General features: G+C 33.6%; 1 protein-coding gene across 1 annotated transcript in view; it reads right to left on the bottom strand.

Moving 5' to 3' along the window:
* Brwd3 (bromodomain and WD repeat domain containing 3) overlaps positions 1-24509 on the bottom strand; it is a 92899-nt gene that overhangs the window by 22157 nt on the left and 46233 nt on the right. Inside the window, exons 15-28 of the mRNA XM_028780923.1 lie at positions 22477-22611; positions 20958-21086; positions 18145-18370; positions 16310-16477; positions 13702-13885; positions 12317-12410; positions 10552-10701; positions 9382-9458; positions 8559-8727; positions 7580-7693; positions 4844-4951; positions 1744-1868; positions 939-1021; positions 25-136 (exon numbers count right to left, since the gene is read on the bottom strand). Coding sequence (XP_028636756.1) covers positions 25-136; positions 939-1021; positions 1744-1868; positions 4844-4951; positions 7580-7693; positions 8559-8727; positions 9382-9458; positions 10552-10701; positions 12317-12410; positions 13702-13885; positions 16310-16477; positions 18145-18370; positions 20958-21086; positions 22477-22611 — 1874 coding nt within the window. The remainder of the gene's footprint in view (positions 1-24; positions 137-938; positions 1022-1743; positions 1869-4843; positions 4952-7579; positions 7694-8558; positions 8728-9381; positions 9459-10551; positions 10702-12316; positions 12411-13701; positions 13886-16309; positions 16478-18144; positions 18371-20957; positions 21087-22476; positions 22612-24509) is intronic.

Genomic DNA, 24509 nt, shown 5'->3' with positions numbered 1-24509 from the left:
GAGGCACAAATGAACTAAACTTACTGAACACTGTAACACTGGAAAGAACTATCAGGATATTCTGGCTGAAAAGGCTGCTGACTTTCCACAGTTCCAAACCACCAGGCATCATCTATTATACTGCGGAATCTATCACCTATAATGAATTAAAACAAACAAATAAAGAGAATGAGTGCTGTTGCCATTCAAATTATTACGCATTTTTAAAAGATAGAAACATTGTATTTATCATCATCATACATTACTCGTACATTTTATAAATCTGGCTTAGTAAGAGATTAGAAATGATATAATAAACCATTTAAAACATAATATTATAAAATATCACAAGTTTGTGATATGGTCTCTCTTAAAGCATCTTGTTGCACTACTGTAGTCTCCCTTCTTTTTGTGATTATGTGAGCTGGTACAGTGAGTGGAAGTGAGGTGAATAGTGGAGGCCTTGTCACACTATTGAGCTACTACATAGCAGGTGCCAGAACTTAAGCACAACAAAGGGAGGTTTAGCTTATTCACTAGAAAAATTGACATCCCAGGCAAAAAAGGAATGTGATGGTGTAAGAATTCATTATATTATTGAGAATGAGGAACAACTTAAAAATTATGAATTATTATTTTTGGTATTTCTAATTTTGTATCTTCATTCTACAACCGGACATAGGCAAGGAAAATCACACAAGGTGAATGAGGGACAACAATGAAGCACTTGTAAGTACCAGACAATGTGTGTAACGTTACTTAACATTAAGCTTATTTGTTTTTGTTTGCCTTATACATTTGACTTTTTGGGAATGGTGGAAGGGCCTTGTGAGAGGAGGGATGGAAGGATAGAGGCATTGTTGGGATGTAAAGTGATTAAATAAATAAATTAATGTGAAAAACAACAATTAATACTGTTATTCAAGGTTAGTAATCGTAAGTGACAATTCTATACTTACCAATCTGCCAGTTCCTTTCTTTGGCTTCATTATAAAACTGATGTAACACAAGGAAATCAATGACATCTGGCATGTCATGATACCTACACAGAAAATAAAGCACAGTAGCATCTAATACTGTAATATAATAGCACTTATCACATGTTGCATTCCAAGGATAAACATTTGACATAGCAAAAATTTTGTAAACCCTGTGGTCTCCAGAATGCCTTTACTTAACATAAAGACATCGATTAAGGCTTTAAAAAGTTTAGTATGAAGATCTTCATCAAAATTTTAAAAAATTGGATTGCCAGGCATGCTGGCACAAATCATTAACCTTAGCACTTGAGAAGCAGAGGCAGGTAGATCTCATTCAAGGCCAGCCAGGGGTACAAAGTGAGATCCTGCCTAAAAAAAAATATGGTTCGGTATTTTTTCATTCCCTTCAATCTTAAATTTAATTCCACAGTCATTTACTTATTATTTGTATGATTATTAACAAAACCAACATTCACTACTATGTTTCAAGCTTTGATTTCTAAGAAACTATCAGCAGTTAAATGTGTCTATTTTACATGAGCAGATTAAGTAACTTGCTTTGCTCAGGCATCAGTTCACTCTTATGTGCATTTACTCAATTATCATATAGTACACAGAGCAACAGGAGCTAAGCTCATATCTCTATAATTGTAAACCATGTAGCAGTGCTTCAGGACTTTCTTCTCCCAATGTTCTTGAGACACTAACTAAATATTAAATCCATTAGTAATGATGCACACTAAAATTCATACAAACAAACGCAGAATCAGAAATAGCTACTTACTTAATGGAAAAAGACTCTCCAGTCATTTTGCCTGAAATTGGATCCAAAAATGCAAGTTTCAAGCAGCATAGCGTAGGTGGTCCAATCTCATATTTGATTCCTACAATCTTAACAAATTCTTGCTCCTATACATGGAAACATCAATACGTTATTTTTCTATATATGATTTCCTTTCATTAATACCCTTCATTATTACTCAAATAACTTAAGAATTATCTGAATTATAAACTGTTATTTAATAGTATCTAAAATAACAGCAGTAGCAATAACATACTTTTCTTTTCATTTAAAGATATTTTACTTCGTTTATAGGGGTTGGAGTGGCTTTGAGACAGTTTTTCTGTGTAGCCTTGGCTGTTCTTGAATGCATTCTGTAAACCAGGCTGTTTTCAAATTCACAGAGGTCCGTCTGCCTCTGCCTCCCAAGTACTGAGATTAAAGGCATGCATCACCACAGGCTGGTTATGATTTTGATTTTTAACTAAAATTTAATTACACCACAACTCCTTGCTTCTTCTTCCTTTTAGCTCCTCCCATGCCCCTCCACTCTCAAACTACTTGGTTTCCTTTACTTTATTAAAGTTAAATAAATATATATCTATATCTATATATAGATATAAATATATGAATATAAATATGAATATCTTGACAAATAAAATAAATTCATATATATGAATATATATTCATTGAATATATACATTCAATGAATGAATGTATACATTCATATATATATGAATGTATATAAACATTCATATATACATATATACAAATATCTATCTATATAGATATAAAATATCTATATATATGAATATCTAAACACACATGCATATGAAAGCCGATACAAATAAGAATTACAAAAAGAATACTAAACACATTGACATTTAAGGTGGGCCTATTAAACAAAACTAAGCAGCAAAATCTTTAAGGAAGCATTCCAGAATTTACGATCTTAAGTATTACCCTTAATTTATAGGCCTTGGGTACTTATTAGCCAAATAGTCTTAAAAAGAAAACTTCTGACATTTCTATTAGACACAAACTCACAGCAAATTCTCTGTTCCTCTGGCTCTTAGAGGCTTTCTGCCCCCACTTCCTCAATGATTCCTGAACGTTGGTGTGAGAACTGTATTGTGCATGTGTCAATTGGCAGTATACTCTACAACTCGGCATTTTTGACAGCAATGGATATGCTAACTTGAAAGGGGTAAAGGCCTCAACCCTGGTAAAGGAACTTTATAGGCAATTCCTTAATGCCAAGTGTAGGAGAAATAGTCTTCTCCAGGAAAAATACCAATTGTAGCCACACAAGATAATTCTAATTCCAAATGGTCAGTCCTGAAATCATACACATATAAGCAGCATACAAACTGAACAGACTATTTACACATACATACATACATGCATACATACATACACCCACAGCCACACACCACAGCAATTAAAAGAAAATAAATCATGACTTTGAAAGAAAGCAAGGGGGCACATAGAAGGATTTATCAGGAAAAGAAGGGTGAAATGATGTGATTATATGATACTCTCAAAAATAAAAAAAAATTATTTAAAAAAATTAAACCAGAGGATTGCAAGACTAGTTAAAAAATTCACACACATTATTAGTAAAAACAATATATAATCATTCAGACTTATCTACATATGTTTGAGATGACAGGCTTTTTAAAGCATATAGTATTTTAATGTTACAATCCTATAGTTTATTGATATTTAAAAAAAAATAAAGAACTAATCTTCCTGGATACAGCAACTTAATTAAAATTATACATAAGCATAGAGAAGAGATAGGGTTGAAATTCAGGTATTATTATCCCAAAGCTTTTATCTTATACATACTACCCTCCTATTATTTCCTAGAGTCAGAGTTATGAACAGAAATAAGACAGAAAGCTTATCCATTCCCTTGGTTGTAGGAGAGTATTCAGTTCTCATCTGATTTTGAATAGATAAGCAGGCAGTAGAGTTAATCCTCAGAAGATGACTTACTAAGATATTTTAATACCTAAAAACATTAATATTTTATCTGCAAATGTCTAAACTAAATATCTAGTTGAATTTCCAGACCTTTCTTTTATCTGTCAAGACAAACAGCAAGTCTTCATTTCCCATACAAAATCATACTAAAACTACCCTTTGTTTTTTTCTACATTAAAAAAAAATACAAATAAAACTCAAATAGGAAAGATACACATCTATGCCTGCCTGTACATATTTTATATCTCTCTTTAGAATCAACTTACAGTAACTGACATAAAATTCTTTAACATAAAATAACTGTATTTATCTTAACTTGATGTTATGAAGCAGTGTAGGTATTATATCAAAAGAGATGATCCCCAGAATACAAGCCTTTGAGCTTTTTGTGCTTTTTGATATTTAACCTAACTATGAGAACCGTGAGAATGCCTGCAGTTCACAGGGTTTACTCTGGAATGTATACAACTGTTAACAGGGAAAATACTTGAAGCTAGGAAATATCTGCTTTTCTGAGGTTGAGGAATGGTAAAAACCTATAGGACCCAAAGCTTACAGAAAAAATAGGGCAAATAAGAGAACACCCAGCCTAAAAATTGTTTAAACATTTATTTTCCGTGTATGCCTGCTCTGCCTGTGTGTGTCTGTGCACTATGGAGATGCCTGATGGATGACTATAGAGGCCAGCAAGGACATCAGATCCCTTGGAACTGGAGTTACTGATGGTGGTGAGCCATCACGTAAGTAGGAGGAACTGCTTTTAACCATAGAGCGTTCTCTCTAGGCCCATAAGATATGTTATAAAATAATGTTCTATTTTGTATTGTTTGACAATGAATCTTCCACTATAGGTTAGGCTGGCTTCACTTCCTGGCAATTCTGCTTCCATTTCCCAAGATTTAAGATTATAGGTATGAAGTACTATACCCTAGCATACAAATTTATAGAAATATATTCCATTGTATAAAGTAGCATGCAATAATTAATTTGGGATATACAAATACAACATACAAGACCACCAAAATGTCCATGAAACTGAGACAAAAAAAAAAGCTTAAAGCAATTTAATTCTCAAACTCATTGAATTGAATTCATGTCAATTGGGCAAACTTACCCTGAGATCCATTTTGTTCCATGGCTGTTTTTGTAAATTAACACTATATATTTTTGATTTCCTTACAGCTCGCACATAAGCTTCATGTCCTTGTCTAAAGTAAATAAGCTGAAACAGAAAATGATTTATCACACAGTCATATTCTACTGTAACTCTACACATAAAATAATCACAACTAAAAAAAATTTTCCTGATCAAGTGACATTCATTCAACACTCATGTCTATCTACCCATGTGCTGTTTTTACACTATATAATAATATATGCAGTCTTTTTCTCCCAAGCAGCTGCAAAAGTCAACCAAAGAAAAGAGAAGCCCATGAGAGAGAAGGACAGGCCTCAAGGAAGGGGGGGGCAATAAGACACCTGTGATATTAAATTAGAAAGATGAATGCTAAGAGTGCAAGGGTCCAAGGGGAGAATTGGGGCAGGAAGACGTGAGAGATGAGAATGGGAGGGAGGAGTCAACCAAAACAAAACATTTGTGAAAGTGCCATAGGGAAAGCTACTACATTCCATGATACTTTAAAATGTAGAGATTTAGAATACTACTTATAATCGTAAACAATTTGTTGAAATGCAGCCAGTTTTGTGTACATCCATCATGATTGTTTTTCTTAATGTGAAGTTGCCTAGAAAAATGACAGCATACAGTATTTACATTTAAAAAAATGAAGATAAATTGAGAGAGTTCTGTTGTAAGTGTTCATGCCTGCTCTAGCCAGCCACTGAGGAAAATGAATTCCCCTCTGAGCCCCTTATGGTCTTACAGCCACAGTGACAGCCCTTGAGGTAAGTTCCCCTCTCCTTGTCCTCAATGCAATGCTCCCAAGTTGTCAGTTCTCCATCCTCAAATGCAGGGGTTGGTTGTTGCACTGAACACACACAGAGACTCACAAACACCAACCAAGCCCTCCCCTGATTGCCACACACACAGAGAGAATCTGGGACCTTACTTGGAAAATATTATCATTGTAGATACAATCAATCAATGAAGAGTACTTGAGCTCATAGCAGATGTAGGTGATCCCTAAACTAGTGACTGTCCAGAAAAGAAGGAAAGTTGGATATAGAGAAAACTGGAGGGAAGACTGCTATATGAAGGTAGGACAGAAACTGAAGTAATGCTGCCACAGGGTGAAGAACACCAAGGATTCTGAGAACCACCAAAAGCTAGGGAAGGTTTAGATTTAGGAGAAAACACAATTTTACCAATGCCATATTTTAATAAGTTTACCTTTCAAAATGGTGATAGAATAAATTCCTATTATATAAGCACCAAAAAAAATACATGAACATACTCTATTAAAACAGTGAAATAATTTAAATATTACTAAAATAAAAACCATATAAGTTAAAGATCTAAACTAAACACATTGTTATATATTCATTATAATACTCAATATGGGCAAATCATCTAACCACAAGTTACTGAATGAAATTGTAAGGTATTAAAATGTAATATTCCCCTTTAAGGAAAAGTAGTATAATACATATATATGTGTGGGTGTGCGCGCACAAACACAGTGTAGCTGTGAAAGTTCATATAGAAAGCGATATGGGTAAACAAGAATTTGGCAGTTTGGACATTTAAGAAGGAGCATTCTGAGGAGCAATAATATTTATCAGTATGGTTATTCTAGGTAAAATAAAAAGAGCTTAATAGACAAAGTAGTAAGTAGGATGTAATTAAAAAACTGATTACATGAACAGTAGACTCCTTTATAAGCTCTGGAACTGAAAGTTCTTACTGAGTAACACTGAATTCTATTGGTTAAATTATTAAATTTTTCTTTGCCTGATTATGAATGTATATCTACACTTACTAAATCACAGGCTTGGTAATTATCGTTTAGCACAGGTATCCACCTTCTAGAATCTAACATCACAAATGGGTTGGGCTACATTTACAGATATTCTGACTTAGACATGCTTGTTTTGGCATATTTTCTACCAGGTTCAATTTTTAAAACAACAGTAGTTAGTTCTTGAATGAGGACTCAAAGTACCACTCAATTCTATAAAGACACAATGAAAATAAAATCAACTGTTTTAAGAATTTTAGAAATCAATCATAAATAAATTCAACTCCACCTTCATCTACCATCTACTAATGTTGACTATATTTTAACAGGCAAAAATTAATCATACTGAGTCATGTTCTTCAAGAAATACACACCTGAACAAAGAAACAAAGATGGAACATATATAATTCTAACAAATATAATATGAATTTCCTGGAGCAGGCAAGGTGGCTCAGTTGGCAAAGGCACTTGCAGCTGTGAGACCTATGTTTAATCTCTAGGACCCATGTAATAGATGGTGAGAGAAATGACTCCACAGAGCTGTCCTCTGACCTCCATATGTGTTCCATAACACATGTGTTCCCTCTATTATGCACATACTCTTAAAAATAAGGTTAAAAAATAAAATCAATATAAGAACCCAAGATTGATGTTAATTGTTCTTTTTTTAAAAAAATTCTATAATTGTGGGTTTATTTTATGGCCATGCATGAATGTATATCTGTATACCATGTGCATGCCTGGTGAATACAGAGGGCAGAAGGCATCAGATCATCTGGAACTGGAGTTACAGATAGTTGTAAGCTTCCATGTGGGTGCTCAGAAATAAACCTAGGTCCACTGGATGAACAGTCAGTGCTCTTAACTGCTGAGCCACCTTTCAATCCTGTTCTTAAAGCACCAAGAGAAAGGGTTTATTGGGCAACAATTACCTCATCTCCCATCTGTGGGACAAAAGGAGAACGTCGTGGTATGGTATCCAAGATCCACTGAGGGGCAAGCCATTCTTCATTGGGTTCTCCTGCCATAGAAACAAGTCCCCCTTTCTAAAACAAAACAAACAAAAAAACCCAATTAAAGTACTTATAATTATTCTTAAGAACAAACTCACGAATAGTAGTATCGAAAAGGCAGGAAGAAATTACTAGCTAGCCCACACAACTTGACATTCTTTCCGAAAATGAAAAAAATACATAAAGGAGCTGGTGTATATATAATTCAGTAGTAGTGTGTGAGGCAGTAAGGTCAACCCCTAGTACTTAGATTTATTAAAACAGTAGATTATCCTATTAGTGTATTAATACCTTTTACATTTTATAAGAAGATAGAGTTCATTTGTTAATGGCATCAGCCATTTTCAGTTTAAGATACATTGGCATTTTAGAGAACCAAAATTATTTTATAGTAGATTATAGTAGTATTTTGATTATTTTATAGTAGAAAGTTTAGAAATAGCATATCCCTGTTCCAACATTAACATGTGATCAAATTCAAAGAAATTGTAGATTAAAGCCTTATGGTCCCTACATTAAAGGATAGTGAAATCAGATAAAACACAAGTTCATTGAACTCTCCATTCTATGAGTAAAATGCACAAAGGAATACAAATTTCTAATTGGGTAATGACAAGGATGACCATTTTACATTATTATGGCTTATTCTCATAGAACATTGCTACATTCTAATAAGTGGTTGCCAGTGTTCTAGTTTAATAACATATTGTAAACATGACATTTAACTGCTACCTTTGATAACAAGAAATTAAATCCATTAAGATCAATTTACATTTTATTTAATTAGCTTCTAAGACAATGTCATTTTCAGAAAAAAATCAAATGTCACTACTAAAAATTCAAATACAAGAGACAAAAAAATAAACAAGAAAAAATAAATAGCGTATGTATTACAAACCTTCTTTCTAGTCTGTTTAGGTTTTTTCTGTCTATCTTCTAATGACTTCAAATTTTCATCTTCAGAGCTGCTGTATATTTTCTGTGTTGCCTGCCTTGTTTGTCTTTTGGGAGGCTGCAAATTTATCCCAGCATCTGCTATCCAGTCAGAATATTCACTTGATGAATCACTGTAAATATTCAAAATTATAAAAACCTAAGTATAGAAAAGCAGTAGTTTGACCCCATAAGTGAAATAGAATCTTTAAAAAAAAAAAAGAATCTGATCACTTTGATTTTCATAAAATGCTTATTGAGTAAACTTAATACCCAATTTTCTTGAACAGAATTTTAAATCCCTGTTCAAAGGACAACACTTATTTAAAATAAACATGAATCTTATTGCTAAAATCATGAGAGAGATATAGCTTTAATACTGAATCAAAAGCCAGGCATGATAGTGCATGCCTCTAATTCCAGGGGCAGGCAGGATCTCTTTGAGTATGAAGCCAGTCTGGTGTACATAGTGAGTTCCAGGACAGCCAGAACTACATAGTAACACCCTGTCTCAAAAACACAAAATCTGAAATAATTACATAAAGTTGTAAAGAAACAGAATCACAAATTTAAAAAGCTTATTGTACAGATAGAGGAAACAAAAACTCTACAGTGATGTAGATGGATATAGAATGTACTGGGAGTCATGTAAAAGCATATGCTATGTAGGCTTTGATTACAGAATTTCTATTATGCTTTTATCTATGCTTTTGTTAAACTCCTAAAAAATCTTAATTTCGTATTAAATGTTGAATAATTTGGGGCTGATCAAATCCATGAAAAAGTACCTGGAAGAACTTTCGCTTTGCCACTCAACAACAGGGTCTTCTACGGAAGCATCACTTGTACCAACAGTTTCATCTTCCTGCAGTAAAGAGACAGCAATTCAGATATATGCTAAGGATTAGTGTAATACACAAACAAAATCTACTTGATTTATAATACTTTATTACTTCCTCAAACATTCTAGTTAAACTGTACATTATTTTTGTACATATCTGTCAAATTTACAAACAAGCCCACTGGTTATTTTACAAGATATAGCATTATACTGCTTATTGATAAGAAACAATTTTATTTCTTTAAAAAATTGTTTAAACCTCAAAATACTTCTAACCTTCTTAAATGCTAAAAAAAAGCTTTAAAAATATTGTATGAGTATTCCTTTAAGATCAATATATTATTAATAGAGGAAAAGGGAAATAAGAACCATGAAAAGCACAAGGATGAAAGTACTATATAATAACATCAAGGTGAATAAATCTCTCACTATGCACCTAACAAACAGAGTTGTTATAAGAACCTACACCCAGCCGATACCCTGTTGTGAAAGGTATCTGTATCCCCCCTGAACATCCACGCTCCAGTGTCATCCCCTTTCCCACATCCTGCCTTTTTGTGTTTATAACCCCTGTGTGAATGAGTAAAAATTACGATTTGAAAATAAATAAATAAATTATAAAAAAATAGAACAATAGGACTGTGGAAAGAGGAACAAAAGGAAAAGAACTGTTATACTCTTTGTTCATTGTCACAATGAACATAGGTCTGAGATAATTCAGCACTCAAAGATCTACAGAATAGATAATCAATAATAAAATAAAATAGATATGTAAGCCAATTATGGAGTGAATCAATTCTGGGTCTGTTTACTTTATTTCTATTATTTATGTTATAGTTCATTCCATTTCTAGGAAGATTTCCTTTAACTATCATATTACTGTCACATGCATATGTCACTGGCATATGCTATACAATTGTCAAGATCATATCCTAGGTAGAAATCAGGAAAGACAACCAAAAGGACTAAATGGGATAACCAAATCTATCTTAAGTGCCTTAGTAAGGAATAAACATCTTTAAAAATTTCTATTCAAGAAGACTTTTAAAAGAAAATCAGAATGGATGGCACAAAATAAAAACCAACAAAAAAAGTTACACTGAATAGTAGATCTAACCTCTGAGGAGCTTTCTGAATCTTCTTGTACACCGGAAGTTTGAGATGATGCCTGTGAATTATGCTCTATGTTCGACCTTGTTAGGTAAGTATGCTGTCGCTTGCGTTGTGTCCTCCGTAAAGACCTTCCACAGCTGGGTTGATAATCATTCTACAAAAGAGAAGGAAAACATATTTTAAAAGAATAAAGAACACAAAACTGAGTATATATAAAAAACACATCTATTAGGCAGGGAACGGGGTAAAGGATGAAGATAAATTACCAAAAGTAAAGCAATATATAAATATAACTATATAATTCACTTTTTACTAATACTATTATTTTGCAACCTTTTTGGTTTGATCCCAGCACCCAAGAGGTAAAGACAAAGGCAATTGAGTCTATGTGAGTTCAAGGCCAGCCTGTTCTGTATAACAAGCTCCAGGCTCTCCAGGGTTACATCATGAGACCCTTAATAATAGATAGTTAGTTTTAACAAATACAATTTAATGTAATATCTAGATTTGTAGATTACCTAATACCTATAAATAGAAAACATTATTGTTGATAATACCACATAGCAAAATTTAGCCTTTAATACATCATTAGCAGCAAGCAAATGCAAATTTAAAAGTCTTCTAAACTAGTCTCAAAGGGCCAGTTTCTTTTCCGTATATGTAAATATTAATATATTGTCAAGACTGGCCTCAACTCTCATTATCTCCCTACCTCAGCCCCCAAAATGTTGAGATTACAGATATGCACCACCATATCTGGTTCCATTTCACCTTCAACATATACAAAAATGTCTAAATCCTAGCCTAAATATCTAAATGCCTAATATGCTAAATGCTAAATGTCTATATACCTAGCATAAAGCTGATAAATTAAACCAGATGCCTAGCACTCCCAGATAAACCTGATAATTGGAAAATCATAAACCAGAAAGGAAGCTTCTCATATTAGAGATTAAATAAGCTAAAAAGCACAATATAAAAGTTTAAAGCAGGGTTCAAAATCATGTTCAAATATTTTAAGATATTTATGATAATTACCACTAGTTTTGTTCATTAATATTGAAAAATAGTTAAAATCCAGAACACGTTGCTTGGCTTTTATTTAAACAGTGAAAAATCATTGTAGACTCTCCAAGTAACCACATTCTATAGAGATGTTGTGATTGGGAAGAAAAAGCTTACATTCTAAGTAAAGCTTTTTAACTGGTGATTGAGAAGTATTAATAAACTTATTAGACCTAATACAGTGCAGGTCTCTTACCCATTGCTTAGCAGGATCTACTGGGAAATGGATCCAGTACTTCCCAATGTATAGATTAGATTTTTGCTTACATTATTAGGTAGGTTATGCATGGGTTTGCAGTAGAGGTCAGCAAAGTTTATCTGTGGAGGGCCAGAATGTAAGCATGTCTGGTTTCCAGGTCAGATAACTACTCAACTCTGTCTTTATACATAACATAAAAACAACTAAAGACAAGCTACTTCAATAACATTTAATTAACTGAAAGAGATAGGATTTCATCTATGAGCTTGTCAACCTCTTGTTTAATGGATCCACCATTTGTTTTACATTGGGATTAATGATCAATAAAGTTACAGATGCATTTAACCATATGATATTTTCAAACACACATTTTATATAATTTTGTTTCTGTAAGTAATCCTATAACTAGTTTCCATATAGGTAGACACCAACTTAAACAGCCTCTTGATGCATAACTGTTGCCTTTCATATAACTTGTATTTGCAAACATTAGATCCCAACTTACTCTTTGGATAGGATAAGATGGCTTTTTCTTCTTTTCAACAGTATAAAGACTAACTTCTAAGTCACCTTTTGCACTTCGACATTCTTCTTGTACCCTAATAAAATATTGGAGGTCAAAATAGTGAAACTAGCCCAGTAGTTTAAACATCAAATCTTAAAGCCTAACAACTTTAAAATAAAAAAAATAATCATTTTCACCATTTTCGCTATATATGTTAGTGGCAGTACATCTACAACCACTCCACTTCCCCACTTACACTAGGTCTTCTCCACTCCCAAAACTAAGAATCTCTCATCTCTGTTATTATGTCTATGAATTTGTCTGCTTTATGAACTTGTTTTATGTTAGGTGGAGTTACAGAATATTTGTTCTTTTGTGGATATCTTCTTCCACCTAGCAAGATAGCTTCAGTCTTTGTTCATGTTATAAGTTTTCAGACTGTGACCTCAGAAATACCACTGTGTGATTTTATATATGTATATAATTTCCACTGTGTGATTCTATCCTACTCATTTACTGACTGATGTTTGATTTTTTCCACCACCTGCTCACTTTGCATAACCTTGCAATGGAAATTAGTGTGCGAATATCTAAGACCCTCCTTTCTAGTCTACTTTCAATTAAGAAATTCCTTCAACTGTATCCCAGCACTCATAAAATTAGCTGTCTCTTTTTACTGGAATCCAACTCACAACAGGAAGCAGAGGGAGAAAAAAGTGGAAACCAAATATATATTCTCCTATTTTTGGGATATCTGTTAAAAATACTTGATTAGGAGGTATGATTAAAATAAATTTTACATGTTCTAACAGTTTACACACACATACAAACATATATATGAATATATATCCTATTTTTAGTTATAATTAATTATATAGTTGTTATTATAATAATAGGTAGTTTTGTAAGTTGGCATAGTGATTCTAGATTTAAAATTATGCCAATGAAGTCTATTTACCAATGAAGGCTATTTAAATGAGATTTTAAAGCACATCTACATTGCATACACATACAACTCCAATAGTTAGCTGGTGACCTTATTCTTAGAGTCACTGTTGAATAGAAAGTCAATATGCTACGAGTTTATATATAATCTATCATGAGTTCTTTCTTAGTATTATATTTCTTACCCTAGGTTAAACGATAACACCACACATTGACAATAGTGCAGCACATTTCTAGTATTCCAAAGGCATTTATCACAAAGATGAGTACACTTAAAATAATGTTTGTTACAGAATGAATTAATTAGTATTAGCTAATATGCAAAAAACTAACACATGATGCGAGTTGATTAGAATATCTTAGTTACAGGGCTAATTTAAATGAAATATCTTGAAAATATAGAGCTTTGAATTCTTTTGACGGCTACCATGTCAACTCACCTACTAACGCCACTATTTAGTTCATTCACCACCACTCTTCGGCTCCAGGCCATGAGGTCTCTTTCAGTGGCCATCTGGCTCCGGGGAGCATTGTTATGCATCTGCCGAACACCTTCTATTTGACCACTACGCCGCAGGCCAATATTTGGGGAAGAAGGTATGTCCATATTTGGACTACTCAGAGCTGAAGCAAAAGCAAAGAAAAATACAATTTTCTGAGCAAAGACATCAATATTATAGATTATAGCTCTAAACAAAACAAAAGTTTTAAATACAAGATTTTGAGGCTGGGACAGTAACACAGTGTTAGATTGCTGGCCTGGGTTGTGCAAGGTTCTAGATCTGATCCCTAGCACCTGAAATAAGAGAGGACAGGAGGGAAAGGGGAAGAGAGGACTGCTGGAGATAGGAAAGTGACTGTTACACATGATCCTCATTTTTCTGTGTCATCTTCATGTTTTACACTGTTATAAATAAAACAAGTACTCAATAAATGTTGAAATTTCATACAATTCTTTTAATTCTTCCAAAGCACTGCATATCAGGTATCCGCTAAATACACAACACAAATCTGTGTCCAAAGACGATCTGAAAGATTCACTTTATGTATTAATTATAATTCAATGTGTATCTTTTTAAAATCTAAATTCTACCTTTGTATAATTCATTAGGATGTTTCAGGGTAAAGTAGGTGTGGGGAATTACACACCTGTAATTCTAACTCTTGGAAGCCTGAGGTAGATTGTGAGTTGTAGGCTACATAGGATGATACTTTCTAAACGCAATGTTTTAGAGTAAAATGTACAAAACTTTCAACACAAACACTTTAAAAGTACAAGTGGCGGCTGAGGAAGATAGTTCAGTCAAGAAAGTTCTCACTATGCAGGCCTGAGGACCTGAGTTTGGATCCCTAAGCACACACTTCTAGTGTCATGTGCCTATAATCCCAGCACCTGAGGAGCAGAGACAGACCATCGAGATTGCTAGCCAGCCAGTTTTGGTGAACGGGTGAGCAAGAGGTTCAGTGAGAAACAGTCACACAAAAAGGAGAGCAACTGAAGACACTTATCATTTACCTGTGGCTTCCCTGTGTGTGTGAACACTCCACGTGCATGTGCATGTGACCACACACGCACACCAAACAAAACAAAACTAAACAAACAAAAAAACAGTCTCACTCTGTAACCCAGGCTGTTTGAAAATTTACTACACCTGTGACCTTGAACCTACTGTGATCCTAAGGCATTATCTCCATCCAGGACCGAATTTAAAGCCTGGGCCACCACATCCAGCTAACAAAACACTTTTAATATCAAAATTCACTTTCAAGATTAATAAGCAATATAAGAATGCAACTTAATGTTAGAGGTAGAGCTATATGTTGATTTCAATAATGAAGGTCTAAATGAGGGATCTAAGAAACTCTGCTACCCAAGATTGTCACTCAGGACAATTTAACTGAGTTAGATACTCCAAGAGACCAAATGAAGAACAGTTTTATTATAATTCAGTAAAATATTCTGTGTATTGCCTCTTAAGTTTAAATAATTCATTCATTTCTGGGTAACCCTACATATAATTTTACCAAAAATTACATTAATTATGTAAATATAAAAAAGAAACCAAGCACAGTGGTATGGCCCTATAACTCCAGGTCCTTGGCAGGGTAAGGATAATGACTGCAACTTTATGGTCACCATGGTCAACTCAGCAAAACTTATTCACAAATAAAAAATATGTGGCTCAGGATGTAGTTCAGTTGTGGAGACTTTGCTACAAAAGACACCGAGGTCAAACCCTAGTACTAAGGAAAAGAATTCTCATGATTGCTTTTTAAAGTTAAAACTCAAATCTTGACAAACTAGAATTTAAAAAAATTAATATATATACATACACATACATATTAATCTTAGGTGCATAGACACATTTCATAGTAAATGAAAGACGATATGCAATAGATAATAATATTCATATTGTGGGTAGTAAAGGTAAATGTACTTGTTCTCAAGCTTGGTGACCTGAGTCTATCCCATGGACCCATACATACACACATATACACACACTTACATCCAAAGTAGGATGGGAAAATTTTTAAAAAGAATAATTATTATTAAATAAAGTAGTCATATAGTAACTTCTACTGGTTTCTGCTCAAGCTATTGTGTAAGTCTGTTCAGGAGTTTTATATGTATGCCCTAAGAGGAGGCCAGGATTTTGTGTACTGGCCTATTTTCATTCCTTTAAGAGAAATGAATGATGTGCTGCTTTTCTTTCAACAAAGAAGGGCCAATTATGGGAACAGTACTTTCTAAGCCTAAGGTGGTTTAAGTTTAAAACTTCACAGATTGGGTTCCCCAACAAAAGAGTTACACTTCTTCCAAGACTTCATTTCTAGAAATAAATGTAAAGATTTTAAATATACTGAGTCAGGGGGAATATTATATTTAAATACACTACCTATATTTTTTAGTCACAACTAATAACAATGAGGTTATGGTACATTGGAATAGTTGATACTGTAACTATAAATTAATAAAAATGTTACCGTTGGTGTAAGTAAAATAACTGAAATATGCTTTTATACTTTCCATAAATTACAACTACTTACCACCATTACCAGAATATGATCTATTAATTGGAAAATGTGGAACATCGCCTTCATTAATTAGTCTGAGATCTTGTTCTCTCTGTAACTCCCTGATTATTCCATCAAGAATGCTTTCTTCTTGGTCATTGGTTTGCTGCCCAATTACCTGTTCTACCACCTCACCATCACCTTAATGAGACAGAGACACAAAGTCAGGTAAACTGATTACAGTTTAGTATACCTTAATATGGTAAAAAGAAAAAAAGTAAGCTTAACTTATACATTGTGAGAGAAGTAATTAGAAATGACTTAACATGAAAATAAAGTATACATGAAACGATGATTTATGGGAATTAAAAATATACATATTAATAATTCAGCATTTGTATTTGATTTAATCAATAGTGCTAAACGAGACATATCAAGGCATTTTGATGAATAACTATAATGTTAAAGATAAATAAGACATTTTAAAACAAATTTTCCATGTGTTACTTTCTAAGGCAAAATAGGAAATTAGAGATTTGATTATTGGGTCTTATGCTATAACCCAGCTTGACCTGGAACTCATTATGTAGTCCTTCGTGGCCTGGAGCTCATGGGAAACCTGCCCCAGCCTTCTGAGTGCTGGGATGAGAGGTGTGAGCCAACATGTCTGGCTTAGTCATCTCATCATTACCCAAAATGGTCTATAAATTTCTTTTATGAAAATTTCGTTTTGAAAGAAGTTAAAAGTATAGTGTTTTAAACAAATATATATATATTTGGTCTTTTATGTAAATAAATAAATATTTTAATTAAAAATAATACTGGTGTTGAAATAAGTAGAAAATTATATTTATGTTAAACTCAAATTCAATATTTACTTTTGAGTGAAAACTTTTAACTCATTTTTCTTAAATGCATCATGTCCTCTTTTTCATCTTGCCTTGTAATTAAATCAAATACTATTTGGTAAAGTAATGAAGCAATTAGTTCTCTTAAGAAATTAAGTATGCTAAATTAAGGTTTTATTTAGATTCAGTTTGATATTCCATTTGTTATTCACATTTTCTCTTTAGCTAATAAATATTAAATCATTATAGGAACCAATGCTACTTCATTTCTTTACAAATGTTTGCTCCCATTTATTCTATAAAGGTCAGCTCAAGACTTAATTCCCTAGCAAAAAAAGAAAATTCAGAAGCCAGGTGTGATGGCACATGGCTATAATCCCAATACTAAGAAGGCTAAGTAAGACAGGAGAAAAATGAATTCCCAGCTACCCCAAGGTACATAGTGAGATCTTGTCTCCAAAAACATTTTGTTTTACAGAGGAAAGGAAATTCTATTTACAAATCTGCAACTTACTCTTCTATAATTAAAAGAAAATTGTGAAGTTCCAAACTAATACAAAGGCATTCCATGGAAGAGGAAGTAGAAAAGACAGTATAAAACAACTGAAATATCTATTTAAAGAGACCAGTCTTCTTTTCTTGGGTTCATTAAATGGGGGCTTTCAAAATGAGCTATCAATACTATAATCAATATAATTTAACCAATTATAAAAACCTTAATATAGCAGAGTTAGTAAGTTTAATCATTACCAGAAGTCACCATGCAGAAAAAGGTCATACATATGGTAATGGTTTCCCACTGCGGTAGGTCAACAGATTACCTCTTGGGAATGTTACTGTTTGTTTTAAACCTCTTACTTGTGCACAGCAGAGCTAAACAATGAAAAACTACACTGAGAAGCTGAAATATGCACATAAAAATTAGTAGAAATGTATATAATACACATTATATCTTATTCAAGAACTCAGTGAGGAACACATATTTGCGGAGCTTTCAGTTTGCTTTAGGAGGTAGCATACCATTAGCCACATAGCCCAACTGTGGAATAAGCTGTTCATCTTTACAGTTTTCCCGTCCTGGTACCAGCCGTTGAAATTTTGTAGGATGAGGATTTCCATCGACATCCACCAAGAATGGGGGAGGCATGAGGTGAGGAGCTTGTTGAGTTTGTTCATCTAATACATAGTTATTGGCATCTCTGATGAGTGGCCGATAATCGGTGTGGAAGAACATCTGATCTGGAATCTTTTGTGACAGATGTTTTGTTAGTGTTTAATAGAACAGAGAATGCATCCCTAAAGCATACATATTTTCAGAATCAGGTAATTTTTATATTTTCTCATAGCTCTGTATTGCTATATGTTTCCTCTAGGCAGACACAAAAGACCCAGTTTTCTTGTCTATAAAATCCTACGACTTGCATTATTTTTGCGATTTCATCTTATCTATCACTACTTAGGACAAGAAGTAAGCCAACAGTCTATTAGAAGTTATATACTTTGATTTGACTTAAAAGACACACACAGACCTATGTAAGGAGTTCTTATTTTTATTAACGAGTAAATGAAGCATAATACATGAGATAAGAAAGATAAATATCGACCAAATGAACTACATTAAAACATAATACAAGAATTGAGATGACCTCAATGTGGTGAGGTCTCTTGCCACTATAATGCTCCACAATCTACCTCAACCTCATAGCTAATAAAATATAAAGAACCAGGTGGGTATGGTAGGACATGCCTATAATGCTAGCACTTGGGAGACAGGTAGAGGGTGGCAGTAAGGTTAATGCCAGCTATTTAGCAGAAAAACTAAAAGATGTGGATGGAGGCATACACATGTGACCTAACAAAATTAAACTAAAACAAGCTAAACAATTTAAACAGATTTATAGCAAGCAACAAGCCTGAAAGAATAACAATCAGGAAAAAAAATCTCCCAACTAAAAAACAAACTTCTGAATTCTACAAGACCATTAAAGGATTAACAACACTGCTTCTCAGGCAATTACACAAAACAGAAAAAAGAATGCTACTAAAATCTATTTATAAAGCCATCATTACCCTGACACAAAAACCAGATAAAGACAGGACAAAAAGAAAATTGTAGACTAACACCCCCAATGAATATAGAAGCAAAAATGAGATACCTGCAAACCAAACTCAAGGCCACATCAAAAAACATCATGCAACATGACCAAATTGGCTCCAAATTCGAAGAGATGATTAAACATACATAAATCAATAAGTCTAACACATCACATAAATAGACTCAAAGACAGAAATCATATGACAATCTCATTTAATTCAGAAAAACTCTTGACAAATCCTAGTAAAAAGGACAAAAGCCCAGAAGAAACTGAGAATAGAAGCAGCAGATCTTTCGGGGTGGGAAAATGTCACAGCAGTTAAAGAGCACCCACTGCTCTCTGTCAGAGGACCCAAGTCCATTTCCCAGAATGCAGACAGATAACACTTGCTCTGTCTTCAGCTCTAGGGACCTCCAACACCCTTTTCTACTCTCCACAGGCACTGCACTCCTGTGAACACACACACGTGCACACACATACAAACACACACACACACACACACACACACACACAAATATGCACATAAAAATAAAATCTTTCCTTAAAAAGAAGTATGAGCTGGAGAGGTGCTTCAGCACTGATTATTCTTCCAGAGGCCTGGGATTCAGTTCTCAGTACCCACAAAATGGCTCATAATCATTTGTATTTCCAGTTCTAGAGGATCTGACACCTTTTTCTGGTCCCCACTGGCACCAGGCATGAATGTGATATACAGACATACATGTAGACAAAAATACTCATATATGTAAAATATATGAGTAAAAATTCAAAACTCATCTCAACATAATAAAGGTTAAATATGACAAATCTAGAGCCAGCAACAAACCAAACAGACCTCCAAGTACTGTCATCAGAAGCAGGCCTACTTCCTTCACTTTTATTCAATACAGTGCCTGAAGTCTTATAGACGAAGACAGGAGACAGATATGAACGTGATACAAACAGGAAGCTAAACAAATTGAATTATTTTCAGACAATATGGCTGTATACATATGAGAGTCTAAAGACTTCACATGGGGCTGGGAGAGATGGCTCAGCAGTTAAAAGCAACCATTGCTCTTGCAGAGGACCTGGAGTCAATTCCCAGCTATCACGATAGGCTCACAATTATTTGTAAGTCGAGTTATTGGGGACCCTCTTCTGATTTCCACAGGTACCAGGCATGCATATCATACAAGGAAAATACCCATAAACATAAAAAAAATAAATCTAATTTTTAAAAAATGATTTCTGCAGAAAAATTCTAGAGCTGATAAATATTTTCAGCAAGGTAGCACGATATAAAATTAATATAAAACAATCAGCTTCTGTTTATATGAATGACAACGACATTGTATAAGAAATCAAGAAAATAATCCCACTCACAATAGCCTCAGGAATAAAACACCTGTGATAAACCTAACCAAGGAATTGGAAAATTTGTACACTGAAAACTTCAAAGCACTGAAGAAGAAAAAGATCATGTTTTCCCTAATATATGGGCCCTAGTTTTCATATAGATACAAAAACTGATCTATATATATGACATGAATGAAGAAGTGAAACTATCTGGAGGACTAACTAGAGGAGAGAAAGGGGAAGGGAAGAGAAGCACATATGCTCAATATATAGAAAATGCTTGTGTGAAAATCTCTGTATGCAACATAATACCTTGTTTCATGAATATATAGAATGAAAAAATTATTTCTGAATGGTATGATCACAATTATCTGCAACAAAAAAATTATATATACTAACCTTTTCGTAGTATTTACTGCATCCAAAGCCAAATAACAACAAATGCCCATGAGAATCTGTGCAGGCAAAATGGTTTCCATCTGGTGAAAATTTACAATCAAACACTGCCCCATGACCTTGGCCTTCAATCTGAAATTCAGAGGAGTCTTTTAAGTCACTGTAAGAGTCTTTTGCAAACATGAAGTAAGCAATAGCTTCTCCTGGCTATTCCTTTGGATTCTGTCATGAATGAACATTTCAATGTATTCTCTGGGTTCTATAGCCAGAACCCGAATACACAGTAAAACCCTGAAATATACTTATGGAGAATAACATTGAACAATAAACAACTGCACCCAACATAAAAACTTATGAAATAATACATGGATGCATCAGGAGAGTTAAGAGGATCTATTTGTAATCAAATTGACAAAGGTGCTATTCAACAAAGTGAAGATATTATGTATATATCTTAAGCTATACCACAAATAAGCCTTTAAATAACTACTTTAAAATTAAACAATACAAACAAACTACTAACAAAGGATTTAGTATTATTAATGATCTGGATCTATATAAAATCTATAGGAGTGAGCTCAAAGGCCCACCTACAGTTTAGCATTGTTTAGTCTTAACAATTCTTAAGGACCCTAAACATACAGGATAGGAATATGAAAGAATGGTATTTCACTGAGAGAAATTATAGCCACTCAGTGTTTTACATAATTTGTATGAGATTTATAACATAAGCATCTATACCAATACACAAGATCCTGTGGGAAAAGCAAAAAGAAACCACAATGAGGTATGACAGTGCACACATGTAATTCAAACTCTTAAGGGGTAGTACAGGGATTGGCTCAGCAGTTAAGAACATTGACTGGTCTTCCAGAGGTCCTGAGTTCAATCTCTGCAACCACACGGTGACTCACAACCATCTGTAATGGGATCCAATGCCCTCTTCTGCTGTGTCTGAAGACAGCTACAGTGTACTCATATACATAAAATATAAATGTTTAAATAAAAGAGGTAGGGCAGAAGGATAAGGAATTAAAAGTCATCATTCCCTATACTGAAAATTTGATGTATATTTGGGCTACATGAGACACCATTTCCTCCTCCTCCTCCAACAACAACAACTACAACAGAACATGTATATAAATGCAAATGTATATTTTCAAATAAGTTTGACTATGAAACTCATATAGCTGAAATATATAGCACAGACAGATACATGTATTATAGTCATTTTTGTAATTATAAATGAAAACTAAAACGTTAATGTCAGTTTACACTTTAAATCCAATCTGACTGAAAAAGTTTAGATGTAGACATCAGAATTTGAAAAATGCTAACAACCATGATAAATAGCCATGCTGAAAGGTCTAACTCTAAGTCCCTGGGTCATTCTCTGAATTATTTCACTGACTTAAACACAAGATGATAAGCTGTTCCTTTGTCCTAGGCCACTGGATTATCAAAAGAAAAACAAAGTAGATTTAATATGAAAATATGAACTTTATATACACAGTTTGCTTACCATATTAAAGTAATTTCGGATTTTGGTCCCTCGGTCAAGGTCCCAAATAAAAATGTTCCCATCATGACCTGCTGAAAGTATGATCCTTTGATCAAATGGATGTGCTTCTAGAACAAATACTTCATCATCATGCCCCTGTGATAAAAATCAATATTAGAAATGAAGATGCAACTCCAGATGTCTGACTTATTTGTCTGACATTTGGATGTTCTTGAGCACTAGAAACTGGTTGAGATGAATTAAGGCATATCAACTGAATAGAATTCACTTGTGGATACTTTATAAATAATTATTCTAGTTAGAGGGCCTTAAATTTACAACTGCTGATTTTATAAACCTGATGTCATAGATACAAGACATAGAAAGATGATTAATGCTTACTAACTACTGAAATATAATTTGGAGATCTAAGACTTCACTAATTTTTTAAAAGCCACAGAAAATACAACAAACAGGGTATGACAGCATATGTACTTCCAGCAGTCAAGGCATGGATGCAGGACAATCAGAGGCCACCCCTTGACTATACAGTGAATTTGAACTCAGTTGGGAATACACAAGATAAGATCTCAAAGTAGAGTAAAAGTTGCAGGACAGAGAAAGGAAAACAGATCTTTCACTATAACATCTATCTACTCTTACTATCATGAAAAAAGACCTGATTGGTTTCCATCCAACATTCTCTATCATTTGTACCTGTAGCCTCAGAACTCAAGAGGCTGAGGTAGGAAGATGATAGGTCCAAAAGTATATAGTAAAAACTTATCTAAAAAATTCTCAAGACTACCCCAAAATATACAGTGCTAAGATGAATAGGTAAAATCTATTACAGAAAATACCATCAATAACTTGAAAAGGACCAAAATTCTTCCCTATGACTACTAAAAATGTTCTTTCTATGCTTTAACTATAACCTTTGTTCTAGAATCTTCTGAACAGCCACTATTTCTTAGTTTCCTAAAACTATATTCAATAAAACATAAATTGATATTGATAATTCAAATGGTAACAGCATATCTATTTCAGAGTACATTAGTGCAAAGTCTCTCCCATACCAGATCTGATCACTATTAGAAATATACAGTGGTGCCTCTTGGACTTTTCATAATCGGTCCTTATTAGGTTAAAAGGTTTTCTCTTTTAATAAGCCACAAGGAGAAAATGCTCATTAATTTTCCATTGATTTTTAATACTTAATCCAAAATCGTTCACCCAGTAGAAATCCAGGAATCACTGTTTGAATAGAAGAGCTTTATGCTCCACAAAGACAATGACATAAACTGTTACAGTGGAAACATAAGTACAATATGAAACAAAGGGATTCGAATTTAGACCAATTGGTAGAGTTCTTCCCTAGCACCACATGCCCTGTAGAAAACCATGTGATGGTGCATGCTTACAATCCCAGCACTTGGGATATGGAACCAGGAAAAACAGAAAGTTCAAGGTCATTATTGGCTAAATTGAAAGTTTAAGGCTAGCCTAGCTACATGAAACACATCTCAAAAAATGAATGAGTGAATGAATGAATAAAATAAAGGCTGAAAAAGAAAATTAAGTAGCTCTGTCTGTTACAAAGACAAAGAAAATTTTGTCAGTAAAATTCAGTGAAAATGTATCTCTTGAGTTAGCCCTAAGAGTGTCACTAAACAAGACTAAAGTAACTATGAAGATATTATCGTACATGGATCTATCAAATTAACAGCTACAATTAAAGCTATGAATTTAGAGATATGGATGTGCTGTGTGTAACTCAATAAATTCTACTATCTGTGACTATTAAGCATTTGAAGTATGGGAGGTACAAACTGAGATGTTTTATATGAAAACTGCATGAAAAGTGAATGTAAAATGTTTTATTAGTAAATCCATTTTTAATCCATTTTGAAATGATGTATTTTGGATATATTAAGTATGTTAGTGAAATGAGATTTTTAATTTTGGCTGCTAGAAAAACTGGTATTATATTATGTATAATAGCTTATTTGTTGTTTGGAGTATTGATCCAAACCAACATTACCAATTAAAGATGC

This window comes from Grammomys surdaster, unplaced genomic scaffold (genome assembly GCF_004785775.1).
Source record: "Grammomys surdaster isolate TR1022 unplaced genomic scaffold, NIH_TR_1.0 61, whole genome shotgun sequence".
Classification (NCBI taxonomy): domain Eukaryota; kingdom Metazoa; phylum Chordata; class Mammalia; order Rodentia; family Muridae; genus Grammomys; species Grammomys surdaster.
The sequence above is the reverse complement of the archived record's forward strand: the minus strand, read 5'-3'. Positions and strand labels throughout refer to the sequence as shown.